General features: G+C 52.8%; 8 protein-coding genes across 8 annotated transcripts; 3 read left to right on the top strand and 5 right to left on the bottom strand.

The window, feature by feature from the left end:
- Positions 1-271: 271 nt before the first annotated feature.
- Positions 272-2051, bottom strand: VTN00DRAFT_6419 (uncharacterized protein; the record flags this gene model as incomplete). Its single annotated transcript, XM_069433053.1, has 5 exons — positions 272-900; positions 954-1401; positions 1454-1592; positions 1644-1765; positions 1827-2051. 5 exons carry the CDS (start codon positions 2049-2051, stop codon positions 272-274), a joined length of 1563 nt encoding a protein of 520 aa, XP_069288851.1.
- Positions 2052-2075: 24 nt separating this feature from the next.
- On the bottom strand, positions 2076-2525 carry VTN00DRAFT_6418 (uncharacterized protein; the record flags this gene model as incomplete). The annotated part of the gene is made up of 1 exon (XM_069433052.1): positions 2076-2525. One exon carries the CDS (start codon positions 2523-2525, stop codon positions 2076-2078), a length of 450 nt encoding a protein of 149 aa, XP_069288850.1.
- A 250-nt stretch (positions 2526-2775) lies between these two features.
- On the top strand, positions 2776-3420 carry VTN00DRAFT_6417 (uncharacterized protein; the record flags this gene model as incomplete). Its single annotated transcript, XM_069433051.1, has 1 exon — positions 2776-3420. One exon carries the CDS (start codon positions 2776-2778, stop codon positions 3418-3420), a length of 645 nt encoding a protein of 214 aa, XP_069288849.1.
- Positions 3421-6085: 2665 nt separating this feature from the next.
- VTN00DRAFT_6416 (uncharacterized protein) lies at positions 6086-9603 on the top strand (the record flags this gene model as incomplete). Its single annotated transcript, XM_069433050.1, has 3 exons — positions 6086-7320; positions 7379-9322; positions 9390-9603. 3 exons carry the CDS (start codon positions 6086-6088, stop codon positions 9601-9603), a joined length of 3393 nt encoding a protein of 1130 aa, XP_069288848.1.
- A 1048-nt stretch (positions 9604-10651) lies between these two features.
- On the bottom strand, positions 10652-12092 carry VTN00DRAFT_6415 (uncharacterized protein; the record flags this gene model as incomplete). Its single annotated transcript, XM_069433049.1, has 3 exons — positions 10652-11358; positions 11431-11880; positions 11996-12092. The coding sequence occupies 3 exons, from the start codon at positions 12090-12092 to the stop codon at positions 10652-10654; spliced, it is 1254 nt and encodes a 417-aa protein (XP_069288847.1).
- Positions 12093-12788: 696 nt separating this feature from the next.
- Positions 12789-15593, top strand: VTN00DRAFT_6414 (uncharacterized protein; the record flags this gene model as incomplete). The annotated part of the gene is made up of 12 exons (XM_069433048.1): positions 12789-12817; positions 12893-13221; positions 13299-13325; positions 13388-13550; positions 13602-13627; positions 13678-13769; positions 13827-14404; positions 14453-14765; positions 14818-14843; positions 14902-14944; positions 14999-15416; positions 15484-15593. The coding sequence occupies 12 exons, from the start codon at positions 12789-12791 to the stop codon at positions 15591-15593; spliced, it is 2154 nt and encodes a 717-aa protein (XP_069288846.1).
- A 631-nt stretch (positions 15594-16224) lies between these two features.
- VTN00DRAFT_6413 (uncharacterized protein) lies at positions 16225-17611 on the bottom strand (the record flags this gene model as incomplete). The annotated part of the gene is made up of 5 exons (XM_069433047.1): positions 16225-16491; positions 16522-16803; positions 16918-17135; positions 17212-17453; positions 17595-17611. The coding sequence occupies 5 exons, from the start codon at positions 17609-17611 to the stop codon at positions 16225-16227; spliced, it is 1026 nt and encodes a 341-aa protein (XP_069288845.1).
- A 1027-nt stretch (positions 17612-18638) lies between these two features.
- VTN00DRAFT_6412 (uncharacterized protein) lies at positions 18639-20168 on the bottom strand (the record flags this gene model as incomplete). The annotated part of the gene is made up of 1 exon (XM_069433046.1): positions 18639-20168. One exon carries the CDS (start codon positions 20166-20168, stop codon positions 18639-18641), a length of 1530 nt encoding a protein of 509 aa, XP_069288844.1.
- Between the last annotated feature and the right edge of the window lie 117 nt (positions 20169-20285).

Below are 20285 nucleotides of genomic sequence, written 5' to 3'. Positions count from 1 at the left end.
GTACATACAAATGTACAGACGCATCTTTGTTGGACTGCAGGCTCTCTACTCTGTGTTGTCGAGCGTAAAGACCTGCGCTAAGAGGTCTCATTCCTGGTTTTCGTTGAGGGGGTTGACCATTCGTCACCACGCCTGTCGACAGAGGTTTAGGGTCGTTTTTGCTGCAAGATCCCGCACAAAGAGCGTGTAGAAGGGACTGAGAAGGCGTTCAAGAGAAGTAGTAAACGAGCATCCAAGTTTGGGCGCTTCTAGCGCGTAAGCCAGGCGCTATTCATCGCCCCACTGCCCCATACCAGCACAGACCCAGAATACCACCGAAGATGATGGCAGCCGCAGGTGGTACTCCAAACCACGCATTCTCCGCATAGGTCACGGCCGCAATGACGAGCCAGAATGGCTCCTTTCCCAGACTCTGACCGCGGCTCGCAGTGGAACTCAGATATCCAATCTCCCACAGTCTGTAGACAGCGGTGAAAACCAGTCCCACCGCTGCTGCATTTACTCCTCTCAGGAGGCTGACAACGAAGGGCTTCGTCCTGATCGCACCCCAGATGCTCTGGAAACCAACAGCAAGAGCGATACCGGGGAAAAAGATTCCGATAAATCCGAGGATGGCACCCACGATTGTGGGTTGAGAGGTCGAGGCAAGAGCCAGAGCGCCCAGGTAGACTGCGAAGTTGAAGTTGGGACCGGGGAAGGCCTGGATGATCGCTAGGCCGATGAGGAAGTCTCGAGGAGATACCCATCCTGGTTCGACCACATATTCGCGGAGCAGGGGGATAACGACCGGACCACCACCGAAAATGACGGTGCCTGCAAGGTACATGCTTGCAAAGAGGTTCAACTCCCGGGGCGGGTAATCCACGACACCACGAGCCACAAGGATGGCTATGAATGACGCTAAAACGGTGTGAGCTTAGTGGGTCCCAAAACGAAAGGAAAAGAGATATTACCAAAGAAGCCAACAATGATTGCAATGCCCACTTTCACTGGGATTGCATGAGAGTGGGTATCCATGCTTAGTGCCCTACTCTCCCTTCGTTCCTCAGTATTACTCTCCGAACTATTCTCGGCAGGAGTGGTCGCAGAACTCCGAGAGTTTCGAGCAGTAAGGCCTTCCTTTTGCGCTCTTTCAGCAGCAGAACGTGTATCCGGCAGTGGAACACTTGGCTGTTCATGGTTCTCTTCCTCCGCCCGCTGAGGGTTTTCCTGTTTCCGTTGAAGTTTCGCCCTCAACTTGCCAATCTTCTGACGAAGGAAGAGGTCCCAGACGACAGTTGTTATACCGCCAATCACCATGAGCACAGGGAAATACCACAAGGCGTTATAGCAGAGACCAGCACAACCACTAAGGATGACAATGATACGCGTAATGGGATCTTTGATCGCTTTCTCCGCCAACTTCTTGGGGTCAGTTCGGTGCAACTACCTGCGGACGGAGAGAAAGGCATACCTGAACAGCTGCCAGAGCAATGATTCCAACGGTCGAGGAGTTGAGACCGGAGAGAAGGGCGTACACTATATCAGGAAGCTGCTCCTGTATCCGTTCGACACCGAGGGAGAGCGCGTACATGCCAATGGCACCAGGAAGGCTGCGATTGACACATTAGCGGAGGCCTGCACATGAGACATGCTGTACCTACCACCACATGGCAAAGACAAAGAGAGCTGGCAGAAAACCGGCATGGATGAGGGCGATACAGAACGTCATCTTCGTACTACCAGGGCCGGGCAATGCCTGGCATACTGCGAAAAGTTCTTGATACTAACAAACGGGTTAGTATCATTTCCCGCCCTCACGGTCAGCCATTGAAAGGGTTCCTCACAGTCTGCTCATCGAGCCATGGTGTCTTTCTAGGACTCTCGACAAATCTTCGATGGAGGATTTGGAAGTGCACGGGAGGCCCGCCAAAGGCAGTGAAGCCCAGGTCCCAAGTGCGGCTGAACACATCTTGAACACGGCGCAATAGCTTGTCGTTGTTCGCCTGGTATGCCCCCCGCTCGTCCTGGTTGCGGCCTCTCCAGGCGTCGAGGAAAGCCGCGAGAGGCATGGTTGAGCTACGATTGACCGGTGTCTACGACTTGAAGGAGCTCGAGAAGGAGGTGATAATCCGAGCTCCCCTGCGCGACAGCGGCCTGATATATCGCGCCCACAGAGGCCCAGGCGAGATCTCGCTCAAAAGGGCTAAGCGGTCGCGTGCTGCACGCAAGGCGCACCACACCCAATCAGCGAAACACGTGTGCCGGCATCGGGCCAGGGGAGCCAAGCCTCTTGGCAGAAAAGCGGAAAGCCAAGGTCTTGGCGCCGGCGCGGAGGCGGCGAGACATCTTGGGCTGACGTACGAGTCTAGGGCTCTTGGACATGCTAAGGCCGTTAAGACTTCGGTGAGATGAGGGTGTCTGGGCGCGGCAATATTCCCAATGACGATCATTCCCGGCCGCTTGATCCAGACCGGGTCCATGTGCTGCAATGTTGTTTGCTTCGGGATGCTGATCCGAGAAAGGCTGATCGACGAGGTGACCATCTGTCAAGACTAGGTTTATCCAATAATCATTCCTTGGGGTTTATTTAAATCTTTGCAGTGGTATTATTAGGAGATAGGTTGCTGCAATTTACTGGTCAGGCTGTGGAGGCGGCAGGAGGCCCGAGACTGACGGGTTACTGAAGCCAATGACGCAATGATGTGATAGCACCGATGCGGGAGGTAAACTGCCTGATCGCATATTGTTTCCAGACACAAGCAAGTCGACATAAAGGACATTTTGCTGGCGAACATGGCGGAACCGCAAGTCCACCTGGTCAGACATGCTGAAGCAGTGCATAATGTCAACAATGACTATTCCTGTCGGGACCCCGAATTAACTCAGGGCGGTAAACAGCAGGCCAGAGATATCTGCCGCGCCTTTCCACGTTCGCAAAACGTCGGGCTGGTTTTCACGTCCCCACTTCGTCGAGCGATCGAGACCACCCTGCATGCGTTCCCCAATATTCTTGATCTGCACTATTTCGACAGAGGCTCAGGAAGCGGAGTCGTCAAGGGCGCAAAACTGCTGATAGAGCCGGATGTTCAAGAACGGAGCGCCCTCCCCTGCGACATAGGCTCCGACAAACACTTTCTTGAATCACTGTTTCCAAAACTGGATTTCTCCAACCTGCCCGCAGATTGGCCGCTAAAGGAAGGGGCCTACTCTATAGATGAAAAGGAAATCGATGCCAGGGCGTCAAGATTTCGTCACCGTCTTCAAGAGCAGATAGACAACATGGAAGATGAAGAGAGACGGGATGTAGTCATCGTCACACATGCAGGTTTTATGAGGGATCTGCTGGGAGATCAAGATATCGAACTCGCAAGGGCAGAATGGAAGAGCTTCGGCATCGAACAAACTGAGGACGGAGATGTGGTATTGAACGAGCTGTGAGAACGGGGTTGAACCGGACATTGTATTAAACACTTACTTATCTACTATGCTTTGACTCCATGCTTGTTACTATTATTAGACTATCTCATTAGAGAGGAAGAACTATAGATTGGAGGCAATGGGAAAGAACTGGATGGCGCCGTGCGAGGAATCATAGCTTTAGAGATAGTAGTCGTCTTGTATCTTAAGTCATGGAAAAATAGAAGAAGTTATTGCGGACCACGTTTTCATTCAATGATATCAATGAGGCACTTCACGTTATGCCAGACGTACACAGTACTTGTCTACCCGCATGGTAACTATTACCAACATTTTTATAATTGAAGGCAACTTGTGGTGATTGAATTTCTCAGCGCTACCTACCCTGCGATGTATATACCTGCAGATATGACGTGTAGATTGGGCACTCCGTAGAGTTTGGAAGCAGGTCACTTCTACTGTTCCTAGGAACCCCAGCAGTTTTCGTGAGGACTGGCCATCGGCATTTTCCACGTCTTCCAGGTCCACCGGTCAGGTACTCTTCGCCCAGTGCCCGCGGGTGAAAACTAGGCGGGACATCACGTGGCGGGCTCATGGTACTTCACTGCTCCCCGCGGTCGGGCGGTGAGTCTGAAGTCCCCGAGAGTGTCTCTGGGCAGCGCTGCTGGTGTTTGCAGCCACCACAAGCTGGACCAACTTCGAACCTCAACCTGACCTCAATGCAACCTGCTCATCTCCCCTCCCTGTCCACTTGTCCTCTACGCTCTTAGATCGAGATGGAGAAATCTATCGACCTTGTCCTCCTCTCGGCTCTTCTAACTAGATCATGTGCTGGAACTTGATGGTGGCTCTAAGGCCCTGTTGCGACGGAGGCGATGGGTTGCTCCAACCTGACCAGGTCTCACCTAACCTTCCCACTTACCCGCACCTCACCGCGACAGCCTTGTTGACGCCATGACCCGACTCAAACCCTCGAGAACAACTCTCACCAGGGCTTATTCCCTCAGGGATGAAGTGCTGTGTGATATGAATAGTGGAGGATATGACTATGTAGCCGCCATGTGTCCGTCAACGCACTTCGGTTTAATAGTGGTGGAGCAGCAATCTGCCCCTCGTCACAGGCAGCCTTAACAAGTTTCGCAATGGGTACGTCTACGCCTGACCTCTTAACCAGAGTACTCTGAGTTCTGGATAGTCATGGGGTGGGGTCTGCTGCGCATGTCTTCCACAAGTTGGTCGACAGAATGACCATTGTGGACATTGTGGTGCTGCTATGGGGTTTCAATCACCATTCTCTACGGTACCTATGCTATGTGTTTCCAGCAGCATTTAATGCCTGTTGGAGATATGATTACCAGCAGTAAACCCATCGATTACGTCAGCTCAATTGCTACAGCGGTCGTGCCACCCTCCGATTTCTCGTCCGAACCGACGGATGTCTGTTGAATCGGATCGACTCTAGCACCGCCTATACTCCAGGAGTTGCAGAAGCACCTGGCGGAGTCGATTCGTCACGCTCACCTGCCTATGCCTCAGGGGAATTGCCCCCCTCTGTTGGATTCCCTGTATTTGGGTATTCCGGGCAACATGACGCTCTGGCAGTGAACGGAGCACCCACAAAAATCGAAAGGAGGATGTTTTAAGTCGGGTTGAGAAGCAAGGCCGACCGAACGTTCTAGTGTCGCTACTGCTGGCGTTGTCGCGGCTGGTGGTTTCTCGTCACTATCAGACTTTCGCTTTTTGCTATTGTCGCATTCCGTAGATAGATCCATGCATGAGGCGGAGATGACTTGGTTGGCGGGCAGAGCCTTGCATCAAAGGACAAACAGCAGAAAACACAAGAGATTATGGGTGAATCTTGAAGAGAAGGATCTACTGACAGATCGCGCTGCACCTAACGATCTGGGCATTGTGCGAGGCGAGTCTGTGAACCGTCTGCAAAGGTACACGGCTGGCAGACTCTGGAGAGTGAGAAGAGCCCATCTGGTCTTCAGTTGACACGGGCTGGGCATCGATTACAATTATCCGTTGGGGAATGATGGGATTCTGGCCATGTCCAGGATCCAAGTGCGTCTGCGACGGCAACAACTGGCCCGCTGACTCGTCTTTGCTGTCGAATTCGACAGGCATTCGTAGAGAGCCGCACCCGCGGCGAAGAAGGATCTGCTCAGCTGTCCGCGCGGCAAAGAGGTCCGCCAATGGTCCGCCGGGCCTACCGTGATTTTTTTTACAGCGCCTGCAGTCTCTTGAGCAGAGTCACACCTAGACCATCGCAACATCCGCCCCCGACCAACCCCTCGGACAGGGAGCGTCACCAGTAGAATTCTGTTCTTTTGGACAGCTTAGTATCTCTAGACGGGACCACAAGAGGTGCGTAACCCCCAACCACTCCGCTTTGCACGCTGTATCGAAATGGTCTTTTTAACACTTCTACCTCTCGCAGAAGATAGGGTTCTTGGCCCCGGAAAAACCGCGCCTCCGCACACCCAGCGCTAAACCCGCCGAAAGAGCAGCGACGCCAGACACGCCGACAGACGCAGAGAGAACGAGGCTCCACCCAGACTCGCCCTGCCTTGGTCTCTACAGATTCCCGACCTAACCTTCAGTCTTCCAGTGGACGCCTCCCCTCATCTCCACCATCCCTCCATCACACCAGGTCACGCCAGATGCAGGTAAAGAAGATTACATGGCTGGGTCCCGCAGGAGTCCGCTGTTGAGAGATCAGTGGAGAGCCGCCAAAGACCCTGGAGACCGAGAAAGAGACCGGGACAGAGATAGAGCTCGAGGCCCAGACCGTGATAGAGGGAGGGACAGAGATCGTGATAGAGACCACCGTCACCGTCTGAAGGAGAGCGAATTGGATCGTCGACCACGGTCGCCGCCACCGCAACGCCGTGCTCCCCCATCCGACCGCGAAGCACCTCGACATCGCCGTGACTCTTCCCCCAGCATTGCGGGTAGGCGTGGTTCGGCCGCTTCTGGTCGTCCTACATCGAGGGAGGAACGCAAGCCGGGTGCTCGGAGGTTCTCCCCTTCACCGCTACGGTCCCCGATACGGTCCCCTCGAGTAGCCGATCGAGACTCTGAGCGACGCCGTCCACCAGAAGAGAGACGATCCGGCAGACCTCCTCGTCGAGACGATTCGCCTGCTGCACAACCTCCTTTGAAGCGCAGAAGAACTCGGAGTCCTTCGCCTCGCTCTCACCATCACCATCATCGTCGACACCGTTCTAAAAGCAGGGAAAGTCGTGATAGGGGCCATTCGGGAAGGCATCTGTCAGTGCGTGCTACGTCTCGTCGGAGATCGCCCCATCGAGAGAAGGAGCGTCAGGAAAGGGAACGTCGAGGCTCCATATCCCGCGAAGACCCGTTTGAATCAGACGATTACGGTAAATCGCGGTCCCGTCGCTCCAGGTCACCGCTACGTCGAGACGAGAGGAAGCACAGATCTCGTGAACGATCCCGCAGCGGTGGTAGTCGGAGGGACTACCATCATCGTGCTTCGTCCCGTGACACGTTTTATTCAAGGAACTCAAGATCGTCCGTATCTCCATCCCGGGATCTTCGAAGAGATCGAAGCATGAATTCGACAAGGCCCATCCAGTCCATTGTGGACGATTCGGAGAGGCCGCCATCCCCTCTTCGACCTATTCCCAGCTTCGACGCAGATGGTGCTGGTGGACCGATTGATGGCGAAAGTCGCATCCGGGAAGCCTTTCCAATGCATGGCATGCGAGCTTCCGATGTTCACGGCAATCAACGTCCGCGTCCTCCCCGACCTCACGTTGACACGAGACAATATTCAACATCGCCACAGTACGTTACTCCGACCAGCTCCTATCATGGATCGCCTTCTGGCTCTCCATATTCAAGTGGTCGAGGAGGATGGGGTGGGCAGCCTCCGTACCACGCACAGCATGGGTAAGTTACCTGGTGGGTCGATTCCCATTGACTAACTTGTACTCACTCCATTTGGTAGACAAATGCATGGCCATTCTCCCCCGTATCGTCAAAACAACTACGGTCCTCAGGGTCCTCCGCAGGGCCAGTATTATCAAACTCACCAGGGCGAATACAGTGGACCCCCGAACCACATGCAACAAGGATACTCTGGACCGCCTTACCGTGGAGGGCACTCTAGTTACCGGGGTAACTATCAAAATCAAGGTGACCGACGATTCTCTGGCCCCGGCCCTCAGAACTATAACAATGGACCTCCACAACGTGGCCGGGGTCACTTCAGCAACCTCCAGTGGACGGCATCAGGCTCACGAGGACGTGGTGGTCAACACAGCCCGCATACGACGCATGCGCAATCGTCACAACCTCCCTTTGTACAGCCTCCACCGAGTGAACGGATGTCCCCCGATATGGATGAGAGTGACAATCCTTTCAGACCGTCCAAGGATCTACAGGTGGAAGATCAAGGGTCGAAGCCAAACTCAGAAAATGGGGATGCTAAGAAGATGCCACCACCTGCTCGACAGTCCAGTACATCTTCAACCCCAGCAAAGGAAGGCGGTAAATTCAGCTTTGCCTTCAAAGCCAAGACAACATCTGCTCCAGTGCCGAAGCCTGTTCCGGACCTCGCGCAGCGGATGCAAGTGCGTGAGCCGCCCCCTCGAGCGGTGGAACCACCCCGGAGTAGAATGTCTAGCGGACCACCTCCCAAATTTAGACACGATATACGCCTTGACCGGAGAGACCGTGAACGTGACCGAGAACGAGATCGGGACCGAGACCGGGATCGAATCCGCGATCGTGATAGAGATGATCGAAGAGATCCCCGAGACATCAGAACTCCGCGGGATATAAGGGACTCGCGAGATGCGCGAAGAGACGATCGTCGCTTTGATTACCGCGAGGATAGGAGACGAGATGACCGGCGACCAGATTTCCGATCCGAGCGTCGTCGCGAGCGCACCCCTGAACCGCCACCCAAGAAGCAAAAGAAGATCCTGACACGGATAAAACCGCGGCCGACTCTCTCGGAAGAATTTGCAGACTCGGACTCCGTGTATTATCGAAAGCCTGGCAATGAATCCGTCATCGGTGCAGGCACCTACGGCAAGGTCTTCAAGGCAATACACATCTACACAAAGAACAAGGTGGCATTGAAAAAGATTCGTATGGAGGGTGAAAAGGATGGATTCCCTGTCACGGCTGTGCGCGAAATCAAACTGCTCCAGCACCTTCGAAACCACAATGTTGTCAGCCTTCTTGAGGTCATGGTCGAAAAGAATGAGTGTTTCATGGTTTTTGAATATCTCTCGCATGATCTCACAGGACTGATTAACCACCCAACCTTTACCCTAACTGCGGCCCACAAGAAGAATCTCGCGAAGCAAATGTTCGAAGGCCTCAACTATCTCCACCATCGGGGTGTCCTTCACCGTGACATCAAAGCTGCCAACATCCTCATCAGCAACCAAGGGCTGTTGAAGTTTGCTGATTTTGGTCTAGCTCGTTTCTTCTCCAAGAGTCGCCAGCTGGACTACACAAATCGGGTGATCACCATCTGGTACCGACCGCCGGAACTGCTTCTTGGTGAAACAAGATACGGTCCGGCTGTCGATGTCTGGAGTGCCGCTTGCGTATATATGGAAATGTTTACAAAGAAAGCGGTTTTTCCTGGTGAAGGCGGTGAGATCAGCCAGCTTGACAAGCTGTACAATAGTCTCGGCACGCCCACTCGGGCAGACTGGCCAGATATCGTCGAAATGCCCTGGTTTGAGTTGATGCGACCCACGGAAAGGAAAAAGAGGATATTTGAAGATTTATACCGTGACGTCTTGACTCCTGCTGCCCTGGACCTCGTTGGACAGATGTTCCGTTACGATCCCGCGAAACGACCCACAGCTGAGGAGGTGCTCCAACATCCTTACTTCGTCTCTGAAGAACCGGCTCCTCAACAACCGGTGGAGTAAGTACCACATATCTTTCCCCCTCTGTATCTCGTTTTCATCCCTGCTGACATTCTCTCTTCACAGGCTGGAGAATATCGAAGGTGACTGGCACGAATTCGAGTCCAAGGCCCTCCGTAAGGAGAGGGACAGGGAGGCTCGCCGTGCGGAATACCAGAAGGAGAAAGAGAAGCGGAAAGCTAGCGCTTCGGTAGCTCACAGTGCTGAAAGAGACACAAAGAGGATGAAACATGAGGCTGGCGATAGTGCACACCCCCCATCACAAGCTGTTCAGCACTAGGGTGATGGTGTCTATCCCCAGTGGACAATTCGACATAGCACATGTGGGTGTCCTGGCCTCATACTGACAGATTAGTCGGTATATACTTGGAGCTAGGGCCACAATTCGCTCATGACCTGTACACATGATCACAGGGTGCGTTGACAATGAGGTTTGACTTGTCGAAGTGAACATGCTCCACCAGAGGAGAAGCAGGAAGGATATTCCATACTGCTCTCTCTTCTCGTGAAATGGCAGTGCATAAACCTGGGATACCGGCCGTCTTTCTAGGAGCAGATGCCACGTCGCTCTCCGTTTGTCCAGATGAGCGGGGCCTCACGTAGCGGGTATAGCAGCAGAGCTTATCCTCTTGCTCCCTGCCAATGGGGATATGTGGGTATGCTTCGACGCATATCCCTTGTATGTACTCTATCTAATCGAAGCGAAAAGGGTTACCCTTTGTGGTTTTATTTGTTTTACTCTTAGAGGCATGGCATGTATATAGAACACCATTGAGGATCGGCTCTTTGTTCTTTGTTTGAGGGCTGGGTGTCATGTCATTCAGCCGTCTCTCTAGCAGTTTTCTTTTTGGTTATCCCGGACGGGGATCTGCAAATTCTACGGGCATGTTGTTATCTTTTCTATCCAGAGTTCGTTCAATGGAACGTTTGATGCATTCTATTATTCTGTGGATGATGAGAAAGAGTCTATGCTAGAGGGTTTAAAACAATCGAGTCAATCCTAGGGTCTATCCCAAAGACAGGCTACCTGACCTCTTCGCATTCGAATACACCCGTCTATGGCATTTACTCATTACGCACGTACACTTCCCCGGGCATGTTCTGTTATTAAACTTCGGCCTCCTCATCGTCCCCCTTCCCAGCATGGTTAGATTTGGATCTGTCAAGATGATGAGATGTTTAGGGATTCGATAGGACGGGATGGGTTGTCTTGCTCGAGAAGGGGGTCAATGGACGTGGCGTTGCAGGGGCATATGAGGTATACGACAAATTGCAAGGTGTTGAAATGGGAAGGATCTTCATCCACCAGGACTCTTTCCCTTTCCCATCTACATCTTCGAACTCTTATCTCCCGCCACGTACTCCGAGCTGATGGCCGCCTGGATGAGCTGGTTCGCGATGGCCGTCGGGGGCGGCAGCCTCAGGTTGCCCTCCTTGTAGTGCGGCCCGGGCGCCTCGCCCAGCGAGCTCGTCCCGACCCGCAACGCCTCCTCGACCTCGGGGATCTCGAACCACCGCGCGTCCTCCAGCTCCGGGTCGTGCTTCAGACTGATCGTCTCGTGCGCGGGGTCGCTGACCTGCGCGATGGCCCCGATCATCAGGTTCGCCGGGTACGGCCACGGCTGCGACGAGTGGATGATCACTCGCGACAGGATCACGCCGGCCTCCTCCCAGACCTCGCGGCGGACGGCGTCCTCGACGGATTCCGCGGGCTCGATGAACCCGGCCAGCGTCGAGTACCAGTGCGGCGGGAAGCGCTTCTGCCGGCCCAGGAGGATGCGTTTGCCGTCGCAGGAGAGGACGGCAACGATGATGGTCGGGTCTGTGCGGGGGAAGGAGAGGTTGGAGATGGTCGTGCGTGTGCTGCACGGCGGACGCTCGGGGGATTGGCCTTTCTCGAGCAGGGCGGCGTCCCGGGGCGGACAGGCGCGCTTGGCTCCTGCGTTCACGGAGAGCGTGGTGTGACCGCAGGTGCCGCAGAACGTGTTGCGCGTGTTCCAGTCCATCAGGGCGCGGGCTTGGGCGTAGATGGCCGCTGTATAAACAAACATACATTATTAGCAAAACCCTCCGTCAAACCATACAGAATATGGATTATATTTCGCACCTTCATCCGCCGGCAACGTCATGACCATCCTCGTCTGTAAGAACGTAAGCCCCCTGCCCTCCATGATCTCCACAACCTCCTTCGCATGCGCCTGCTGCTCCGCGGACCCCCTTGACGGCGTCACTTCCAGCGCGAAATACGGCGTCCCCGAATAGATCTTCCACGTCAACCCGCCTTCCTTCTTCTCCTCATCCAGCCCCAGGAAGATCAGCTGCGGCTGAGTCTTCCGCGAGTCGTAGTTCTGGATCATCTCCTCCTCGGACCTGTCGAAGAAGTCCGCGGGCACGAGCTTCTCGACATCCTTGTACTGCGCGTAGGCCAGCTCCGAGGGGGACCGGGTCAGCGGGGCCAGCTGGTTCAGGAGCACGAAGCGCGTCGAGGGGTGCTTGAGGGCCTGGGAGAGAAAGGGGTGTTCGGTGCGGAGGAAGGAGAGGCGGTTGAGGGGAGAGCCTGGATGGAATTAGTATACAAGTTAGGCACATATATGGGTACATATATTAGAATTGCGTCGCGGAAAATAGGAAAAAATTGAATATTGGTCATTGTAGGAGTAAGAAATGCTTACTGGAGAAGTAGTTGACGGTCTCCTTGCCGAATCGGCGAGAAAGCATCGATTCCAGCTGCGTATGTGCTGGCGCGGGGACTTGGGGCTGGGTGCTCATGGTGATGGAGAGTGGAGATTGCGTGAGGATCTTGAGATACACGGGGGGGGGGAATAGAAAATAGGAAATAAGGAAGAAGAGATAAAGAATGTTCTATATTATATCAAACTGGAGAATATAAAAGATACCAGAAAAAGCGGGAGGGGGCCATCCCGGGGCCATCGGGCTGTTTCTCTGGTTTCCCCGCTGGGAATTAATCAGCTCCTCGATGCGATGCCCGAGGATCAGATACGCCGCCTGCGCATGTAACCCCGATACCACGATACACCGCCATCCTCACTGTAAAAGTGTCGATACACCGGTCGCGGCCGGTAACACGTGCGCCGGGATTCCCCACACACGTCATGCTGATTGTTCCAGCTCTTCCTGCCGGCGCTCCGCTTGATAGAGCAAAAAGAGTCCTTTCTTTCTGTTGTCTGTATATATCCTCAGATCTTGCTGCACGTTGCCCCGCCGCTGTTTGTTCCTGATCAGGAAGATCCAATTGATCTCGTCCGATCGTGACGTTCTTGGCTGCAGTGCGGGGAATCCTGCAGCGCTCCGCCCTTCTCCGATTTGTTAACAAAGCTTCCCAAGGTATATCAGCTCCCACATTCTCTCACAAATATATCCATCTGAGCTCCGGTTCACTCTATATCGACCGCCAGAAAGTGATCGATTCGACACCGGTTTATCTCCAACCGGACATCATCCAAAATGGGCCATCTCGTCACCCTCGCGACCTGGTAATGACCCCACCTTCTGCCCCGCGTCTGTCGAAGAGAAACAACATCGCTGATACAACTCTACAAAACAAAAAGCTCCCTCAACCAGTGGGCCCTTGACTTCGAAGGCAATGCTGAACGCATTATCGAGAGTATCCGCCGTGCCAAGGAGGCCGGTGCGACCCTGCGTGTCGGTCCCGAGCTCGAGATCACCGGCTATGGCTGCCTCGACCACTTCCTCGAGGGCGACACGTTCCTGCACTCGTGGGAGATGCTGGCCCGTATCATCGACCACCCCGATTGCCAGGATATTATGTGTGATGTTGGCATGCCCGTCCGCCACCGCAATGTCCGCTACAACTGCCGTGTGATCTTCTATAACCGCAAGATTATCTTGATTCGGCCGAAGATGTGGTTGGCTAACGGTATGAGGGTGCATTTTGGATATATATGGAGGTCTTGCTTTTTACATTGATCGCGCTGACAATTAGCTTTCTCTCAGATGGACAATACCGTGAAATGCGATACTGTATGTCTTGCTCCTTTATGAGATATCTTTTTTGGCCTGCACGAATGCTGATTCGGAAGCAGTCACGCCATGGCAGCGCGTGCGAGAGGTTGAGGACTACTACCTCGAGTCAATTGTGGGAAAGATTACCGGACAGTACACAGTCCCGTTTGGTGATGCTGTCATCAGCACCAAGGACACCTGCCTTGGGTTGGAGACTTGCGAGGAGCTGTTCACTCCTAACGGGTATGTTTTTTTCTGTCACGGCTGTTTGAACTATCTACTGATATTTTGTAGTCCTCACATCCCGTACAGTCTTAACGGTAGGCCGTATTGCGTAGAAGAATTTATTTGCTTTTCTGACATGCTGTAGGCGTCGAGATTATCTCCAACTCGTCCGGAAGCCACCACGAGCTGCGAAAGCTTGATACCCGTATAAACCTGATTACGCAAGCCACGAAACTGGTATTTTACCTTAGAGTAACAGTTGAATAGGATACGCGATACTGACTATTCTCCCAGTCCGGGGGTATCTATCTCTACGCCAACCAGCAAGGCTGTGACGGAGACAGACTATACTACGATGGTTGTGCAATGATTGTAGTGAACGGCAATCTCGTTGCCCAGGGTTCTCAGTTCTCTCTCAACGACGTCGAGGTTGTAACGGCTATAGTTGATCTTGAAGAGGTCCGAACCTTCCGCAGCGCCCCCAGTCGAGGCCTGCAAGCCAGCAAGCAGGAGCCCTATGTCCGGCTAGAGGTAGACATGAGACTGTCTAAACCGTCAGGCGATATTGATCCCAGTGTCGGACCGTCTGATCCTATCGAGCCAAGATACCACACCCCTGAGGAGGAGATCGCTTTGGGTCCGGCCTGCTGGCTGTGGGACTATCTTCGCCGAAGCGGTGCTGCCGGATTCTTTGTCCCTCTCAGTGGAGGAATTGACAGTTGCTCCACTGCTGTCATCGTGTTCTCTATGTGCAGACAGGTGATGATGGCTATAGAGCAAGGAAACCAGCAAGTCATTCAGGATGTCCGCAAGATCTGCGCTAAGCCCGTAGATTCCGACTGGCTTCCATCCAGTGCCCAGGAGGTCTGCCAGTATGTATTCACATTTCCTTTCCATTTGACGCTGCTAACATGCCCCAGCTGTATCTTCCACACTGCCTTCATGGGCTCGCAACACTCCAGTGCGGAGACGAGAGGACGAGCGAAGGCCCTTGCTGCAGATATCGGGTCATACCACATCGACATGAACATCGACACAGTTGTGAGCGCACTGACGAACCTGTTCACTGCTGTCACCAACTTCCAGCCCCGGTTCGCTGTCCATGGTGGCACGTTCGCCGAGAACGCGGCTCTGCAGAACATCCAAGCTCGTATTCGAATGGTGATTGCCTATCTGTTTGCGCAGATGCTTCCGACTGTTCGCCAGCGTCCGGGAGCCGGTGGTCTCCTTGTTGTAAGTTGCACATCTGAAATTAGTGGAATTCTTGGATCTAACTCCTTGTCAGCTTGGATCGGCGAATGTGGACGAGAGGTATGATTTTGCTAGTCAATATACGACCGATCCGGTCACAGCTGACTGTAAACCCTAGTCTTCGTGGCTACCTCACGAAGTATGACTGCAGCAGTGCAGACGTGAGTACTTCGTATGAGTGATCCTTGGCCTCTCAGAACTGACATATCCGATAGTTGAACCCCATTGGATCGATATCCAAGGTCGACCTTAAGAAGTTCGTGAAGTATGCCAGCACTGCCTTCGACCTGCCTATCCTCGAGGCATTCCTCAACGCCACGCCGACTGCCGAGCTGGAGCCCACCACGTCTACCTACATTCAGTCCGATGAAGCGGACATGGGCATGACGTACAAGGAGCTGTCAGTCTTCGGACGCCTGCGGAAGGTTTCGAAGCTTGGTCCGTGGTCCATGTATGAGAAATTGCTCCACATCTGGGGCAATGACTTTAGCCCTCGGGAGATCTACGAGAAGACACGCCACTTCTTCCATCACTATTCGATCAACAGACACAAGATGACCGTTTTGACTCCAAGCTACCATGCGGAGCAGTACTCTCCTGAGGACAACAGATACGATCTGCGGCAGTTCCTTTGTAAGCTTCATATCCCAGTCGCTTTGTCTTCTCTGGAAGTAGAATACAACTAACTGTCGATTTTCAGACCCGAAATTCACCTGGGCGTACAAGAAGATGGAAGAGAACGTCAAGATGTGGGAAGAAAAGGGCTGGTCCACCGCCAAGTCACAGAAAAAGAGTGTCAAGGCGGATTAGACAGCAGACCGGTTGGTAAGCATTAGTACAGCTTCCTGGTACATTCTCAGCTAGGGGACTACAGATATGATGGGAGGTACCTCTCAATCGGGGCTCTGCGTGACTCTGGAGTTGGCTAGGATCGTGTCGGAAGGTTTTCTGCTATTTTAGAAGACAACCTGAAACTTGTATCTCTGTCTTGTGTCTGTACATGTGCAGGTCTGCTCAACCTTTTATTCGATCATCAATCTCTGCGGTTGCTCTCTCAGAGTTTTTACGTTAGAAAAGGTATATGTATTGATCTTATGATTGCCGTCCAGTGGATTGGACTAAATACATTCCCTGAAACATGGTAGCACGGGCCTGTCTTCTTTTGTTGAAACTTGAACAAGTTGGACTTCTCCATTCCCTAATTGTTCACCCACATGGCCACATGGCTTATTCCAGAATGAAGTTGGTACTATGGAATCTCCAGGAGGATACGTCTGGAATCTACGCTATGCAGGGTCATTCCAGAAAAAGCGCAGACAACGCCGTAGTCATTTCAGAAGTTTTATTCGCAGACAGTATCTCGATATCTGCCTTGAAAAAGATAAGTACCCAGCACTCAAAGAACCCCGCCTATAACCTAACACTCCCCTCCCTCAACGCCTCAACCAACGCATCCACCACCTCCGGCACCACATCCAACATCCTCCCTTAGCTCCCAACCCAGATACCTCCTCGCCCTCGACCCCCTCACCCGCATATGCCCACACAGCGTCGGACACAGATACGGATGAAACCGCTCCGCCTCCTCCGGCCCCGACACCTCCTTCGCCTCAGCACCAATCAGCCCACGACTCTTGAGCGCAGCATCAATCGCACCGATGTAGTCTTTTAGTTCGGTGAAGCCGGTGTCGACGAAGAAGTATCCGTTCTCGTTTCAGATGGGCAATTGTCCATCTACATCTATATCCTCCGGGTTAGCACTAGGACCAGGGTTAAGAAGGGCCCGATCAAGCAGTCTCATAAAAACAGTCGCGAGATCCGCATGATGGACGTAGCTGAATGATGCCCGCCCCTGGCCGAGTTTGAGACAGTGCCCCTGCGCCACGAAGCGCTTTATCAGATCGGGGAGGGAAAGGGGGAAGGTGGTGTGGATGGACCAGTTGGAGCGGTAGACGATGGGCGGGTTGATTATTGCTGTGTGGATTAAGCCGGCGGTGGTTTTGTGAGCGGATAGAACGATCTGACTATTCAGTTTTAGGTAGGCAGTTAGGACCTCTTTGCTATCTAGGTACAATACCATACAGGTATTATGTATGGCTTGAAGAGGAAACAAAGGGTGTATATTAAGGTTTACCTTCTCAACATCCCGATGCGGTCTCTCATCCGGCAACGACACGATCTCGGCCAGATCCTCGATGTCATCGTATACTTTCGGAGCGGGGGTACTTCTGTCGCCGTACTGATGCACGATGAACGCCCCGGACGTGTGACGGAGGTATCGGGGCGTGTTGTTATTGCCCTTTTCTTTGGCCTGTCTTGTTCTGCTCCCTTTCTCAGGCCACGGATGATTGCCTGCGCGGCACCGACGTGGTCGACGTCTGCGGCATCTTCATCATGCCCACTTAGTCAATCATCTTTCTATAAGTACAAATCAGTAGGGGAAGAAGGAGACGATTATTAATAACAACATCCGCCCTCCCCGCCTGCTTCTCCAGCAGGGTGGAATCATGCAGGGTCCCTAGCACAGGTTCCAGCTCGACATGCGGGTAGAGAGATTTCAAACTAGATGCCTTCTCCGGCGTACGGACCAGCGCGGCGATCTTGAAGTCGGGATGTCGCTGCACGAGCTGGGACAGGATTGCGGAGCCGATGAGGCCGGTGGAGCCGGTTCTGGTAGCATTTTTCTTTTGTTAGTGGAGATGTAGAGTACTCGATGTTGATATAGGTAAGACGTAGATGGATGAATGAATGAATGGAACGTAGGAGATAGTAATAATATGTTGCTGTGGGGATAAGCTATACTGTACTTACATGAAGATCTGGGTCATTTTGAAAAAAAAAAAAGATTCGGTTTTAAATATCGTACTGCTATGTAAACGTAAACACTGGTGTAACCAGACAATTGAATAATATGCAATATTCTAGGTGAATAGTTAGAAGAGGTATTTGTGACGCTCTCTGATAATAGAACCTGAAGTAAGTAGGTATATATACACATATACTAATCTCAGCTCTCAAATTGATGAAAAGTCAGACACGAAGAAATAAGATCTATTTATTTTATATAGTGATCTGTTTTTACCCCGGTCTATCTATCATTAAACCGGTTAAAAGGCAAGGGACAGGTAAAACATCATGAATTAGTAATAATCAGTTCCGCGAGAGCAAGATCCTGCGGGGCTGGTCTCGATCGATGGGGCCGTGATTTTTGGGATGCGGGTAAAGCTAGGTGTGGTCCCTGCCATGTTTTTAAATCGGATTGACCCTACTTTAAATGAATTGTACATGCTGTGCAGACAGTAGTTAAATAACAGAGGACTCATCTCAATTACGATGGATTTACGCACATACAGTACGTTCAGTGAATACAAAAACAGCCCCAAAGAATAAGATACAGCGCCAGCGACTAGTCTCGGTTCGGCAGTTGATAAAAGGTCATTGCCTTGCCAAAGTACTCCGTATCTACTACTGATAAGATAGGGATAAGATAGGACGCAATTTTATTTTTTCTTGTTCCAGCATGGGAAGTAAGATTCCATTCTGATTTGGCTATATTACGAAAAAACAAATGCCGCCGATTTTTAATTGTTCAAGTGACCCCCCCCCATACAAAATACAGGTATGTACGTACCTGACGCTTCCATAAGCCTGTTTCAACGCCAGATACCAGGACAATGCAAAGACAGGGGGATGATAAAGGAAATACACAGGGATAGATTGGAAACATAGATACCATTCATGTTGCACGATATGGCTTCAAAGAAATAGAGAGAGGAGAGAAAGAGGGAAGGACAATCAGACAAAGGAAATTCGTTCAGAGTAGGACTGGAAAAATATGTCTGGAATGTGACTGGTTTATTTCCAGAACCAGCCGCCCTTCGAGCTGCTGTCGCCATCGGAGCCTTCACCATTTGACGCATGCTGCTGTCGCTCAGAAGGATTGCGCACTTCCACATCTTCATTAGTCTCTTCCCGACCGTCCGCGAAGCGCCTGGTCTTCACGGTCTTGGTCTTGATGGAGCCGTCGGGAAGCCTGATACGCTCCACACTGGTCCTAGTGGACACGACTCGAGGCTCCGCAGGAGTCACCTCCGCGGATTCTGCCTTGGCAGCCGGCGCGACTTCGGTGCTCGGGGCGGGTTGAGCCTCGGGAGCGGGAGTCTTGCCTTCACCGGAGACTTGGTCCAACCAGTTCTCCGTTTCCTGCTTCTTCTTCGCATCTGCCCGCATCCACTTGCGACGGCTCTCTTCCCATTCATCTCTGTTCATTCGTCGTCTCTCGTCGAACAGAAGACGCATGAGAGGGCTCTCAGAAAATGCTCTGAAGTACTCGCGCTCACGCGCCTCGATGTCCTGGAGGAAGCGGTCGTACAGATCGAGCTCGGTCATGGCCTCGGTTCTCGCGGAATCGGCATTTTCGGAGTCTGACTGCACATCGGCCTTGAATTTACCGTCCTCTCTCTCCAAGGTGATGCCAGTCCGAGCCTGATCGCTCGGTCCAGCGACGTACTTCCAGCGGTCACCCAAACTGCCCCGTTCAACCAACCCACGCAGCCAGTCATTGCCAGTTTCTTTCTTGGCCACAGCCTGAGTTTCCCGCTCCAGCATGGGCTTTCCATTCTCTAGACGCAAGAGGTCCTCGAAAGCCTCGCGCCAACGCGGCTCCGATGGGTCTGTTTCTTCGGAGGTGAACTTCAAAGAGGAGAAGAGGGACGAGAAGATTCCCTTCTCACGGTTCGCCCGCAGACGGGATTGGCGCTCGAGATGCAGTGGGGAGTAAGGACTGAACAGGATATAGGGTACCGGCCAGGCGCTGGAGTCGTGTTCGCTCAAGAAATCCGGGAAGAAGGGAGAGAAAGAGAACGGGCGGAACAGGCCGAAGGAGGAGAAAGGAAAGCGGTCTTCGAACCAGGGTCTGTCGAAGAACGAATCGAAACCAAACAGATCAAAGGGTCGACGATGGGCATAGTAGCGCCACCGGTCGAAATCATCCCAGTCCGACCATCGTGTCCACGTCGATGCAGATGAAGGACGCTCGTAGCGCGACGCGTTATCCTGACCGTTCGATGAGTCACTTCCGGCACCCGAATCTCCTCCAGACTGGTCATCTCCGCTCCGTCTCTGTCGAGTATAGTCCCGATAGCCGCTCTCATCCGTATAGATCATCCAGCGATCGTGGGAAGGTGGGACAATGAGAGACGGCAGCCCCATTACAGAGTGAAGCATGTTGGAGATCTGTTCATCGGCATAGCGGCGGAACGCGACAAAAGGGTTCTCTTCTTCATGCCAGTTCCGGGGTGCCTTGGGCGGCGGGGAAGGGTTGTTGGATTGATTGTTAGGTTGGTTTTGCTCGCGAGCCGGGTCGTTCTCGGAGGAGCCTGCCATGATGGCTTTCGGGGGTTGCAATATTCGGAACAAACCAGAAATCGGTAAAATAGCAATGTTGTCAACAGTGAATTGGCAGCTCGAGGCGCCGTTGGAATATAAATCAGTGGGAGCTGT

Source organism: Thermoascus crustaceus, assembly GCF_041956765.1.
Source record: "Thermoascus crustaceus strain CBS 181.67 unplaced genomic scaffold VTN00scaffold_3, whole genome shotgun sequence".
NCBI classification, from domain to species: Eukaryota; Fungi; Ascomycota; class Eurotiomycetes; order Eurotiales; family Thermoascaceae; genus Thermoascus; species Thermoascus crustaceus.
The sequence above is the reverse complement of the archived record's forward strand: the minus strand, read 5'-3'. Positions and strand labels throughout refer to the sequence as shown.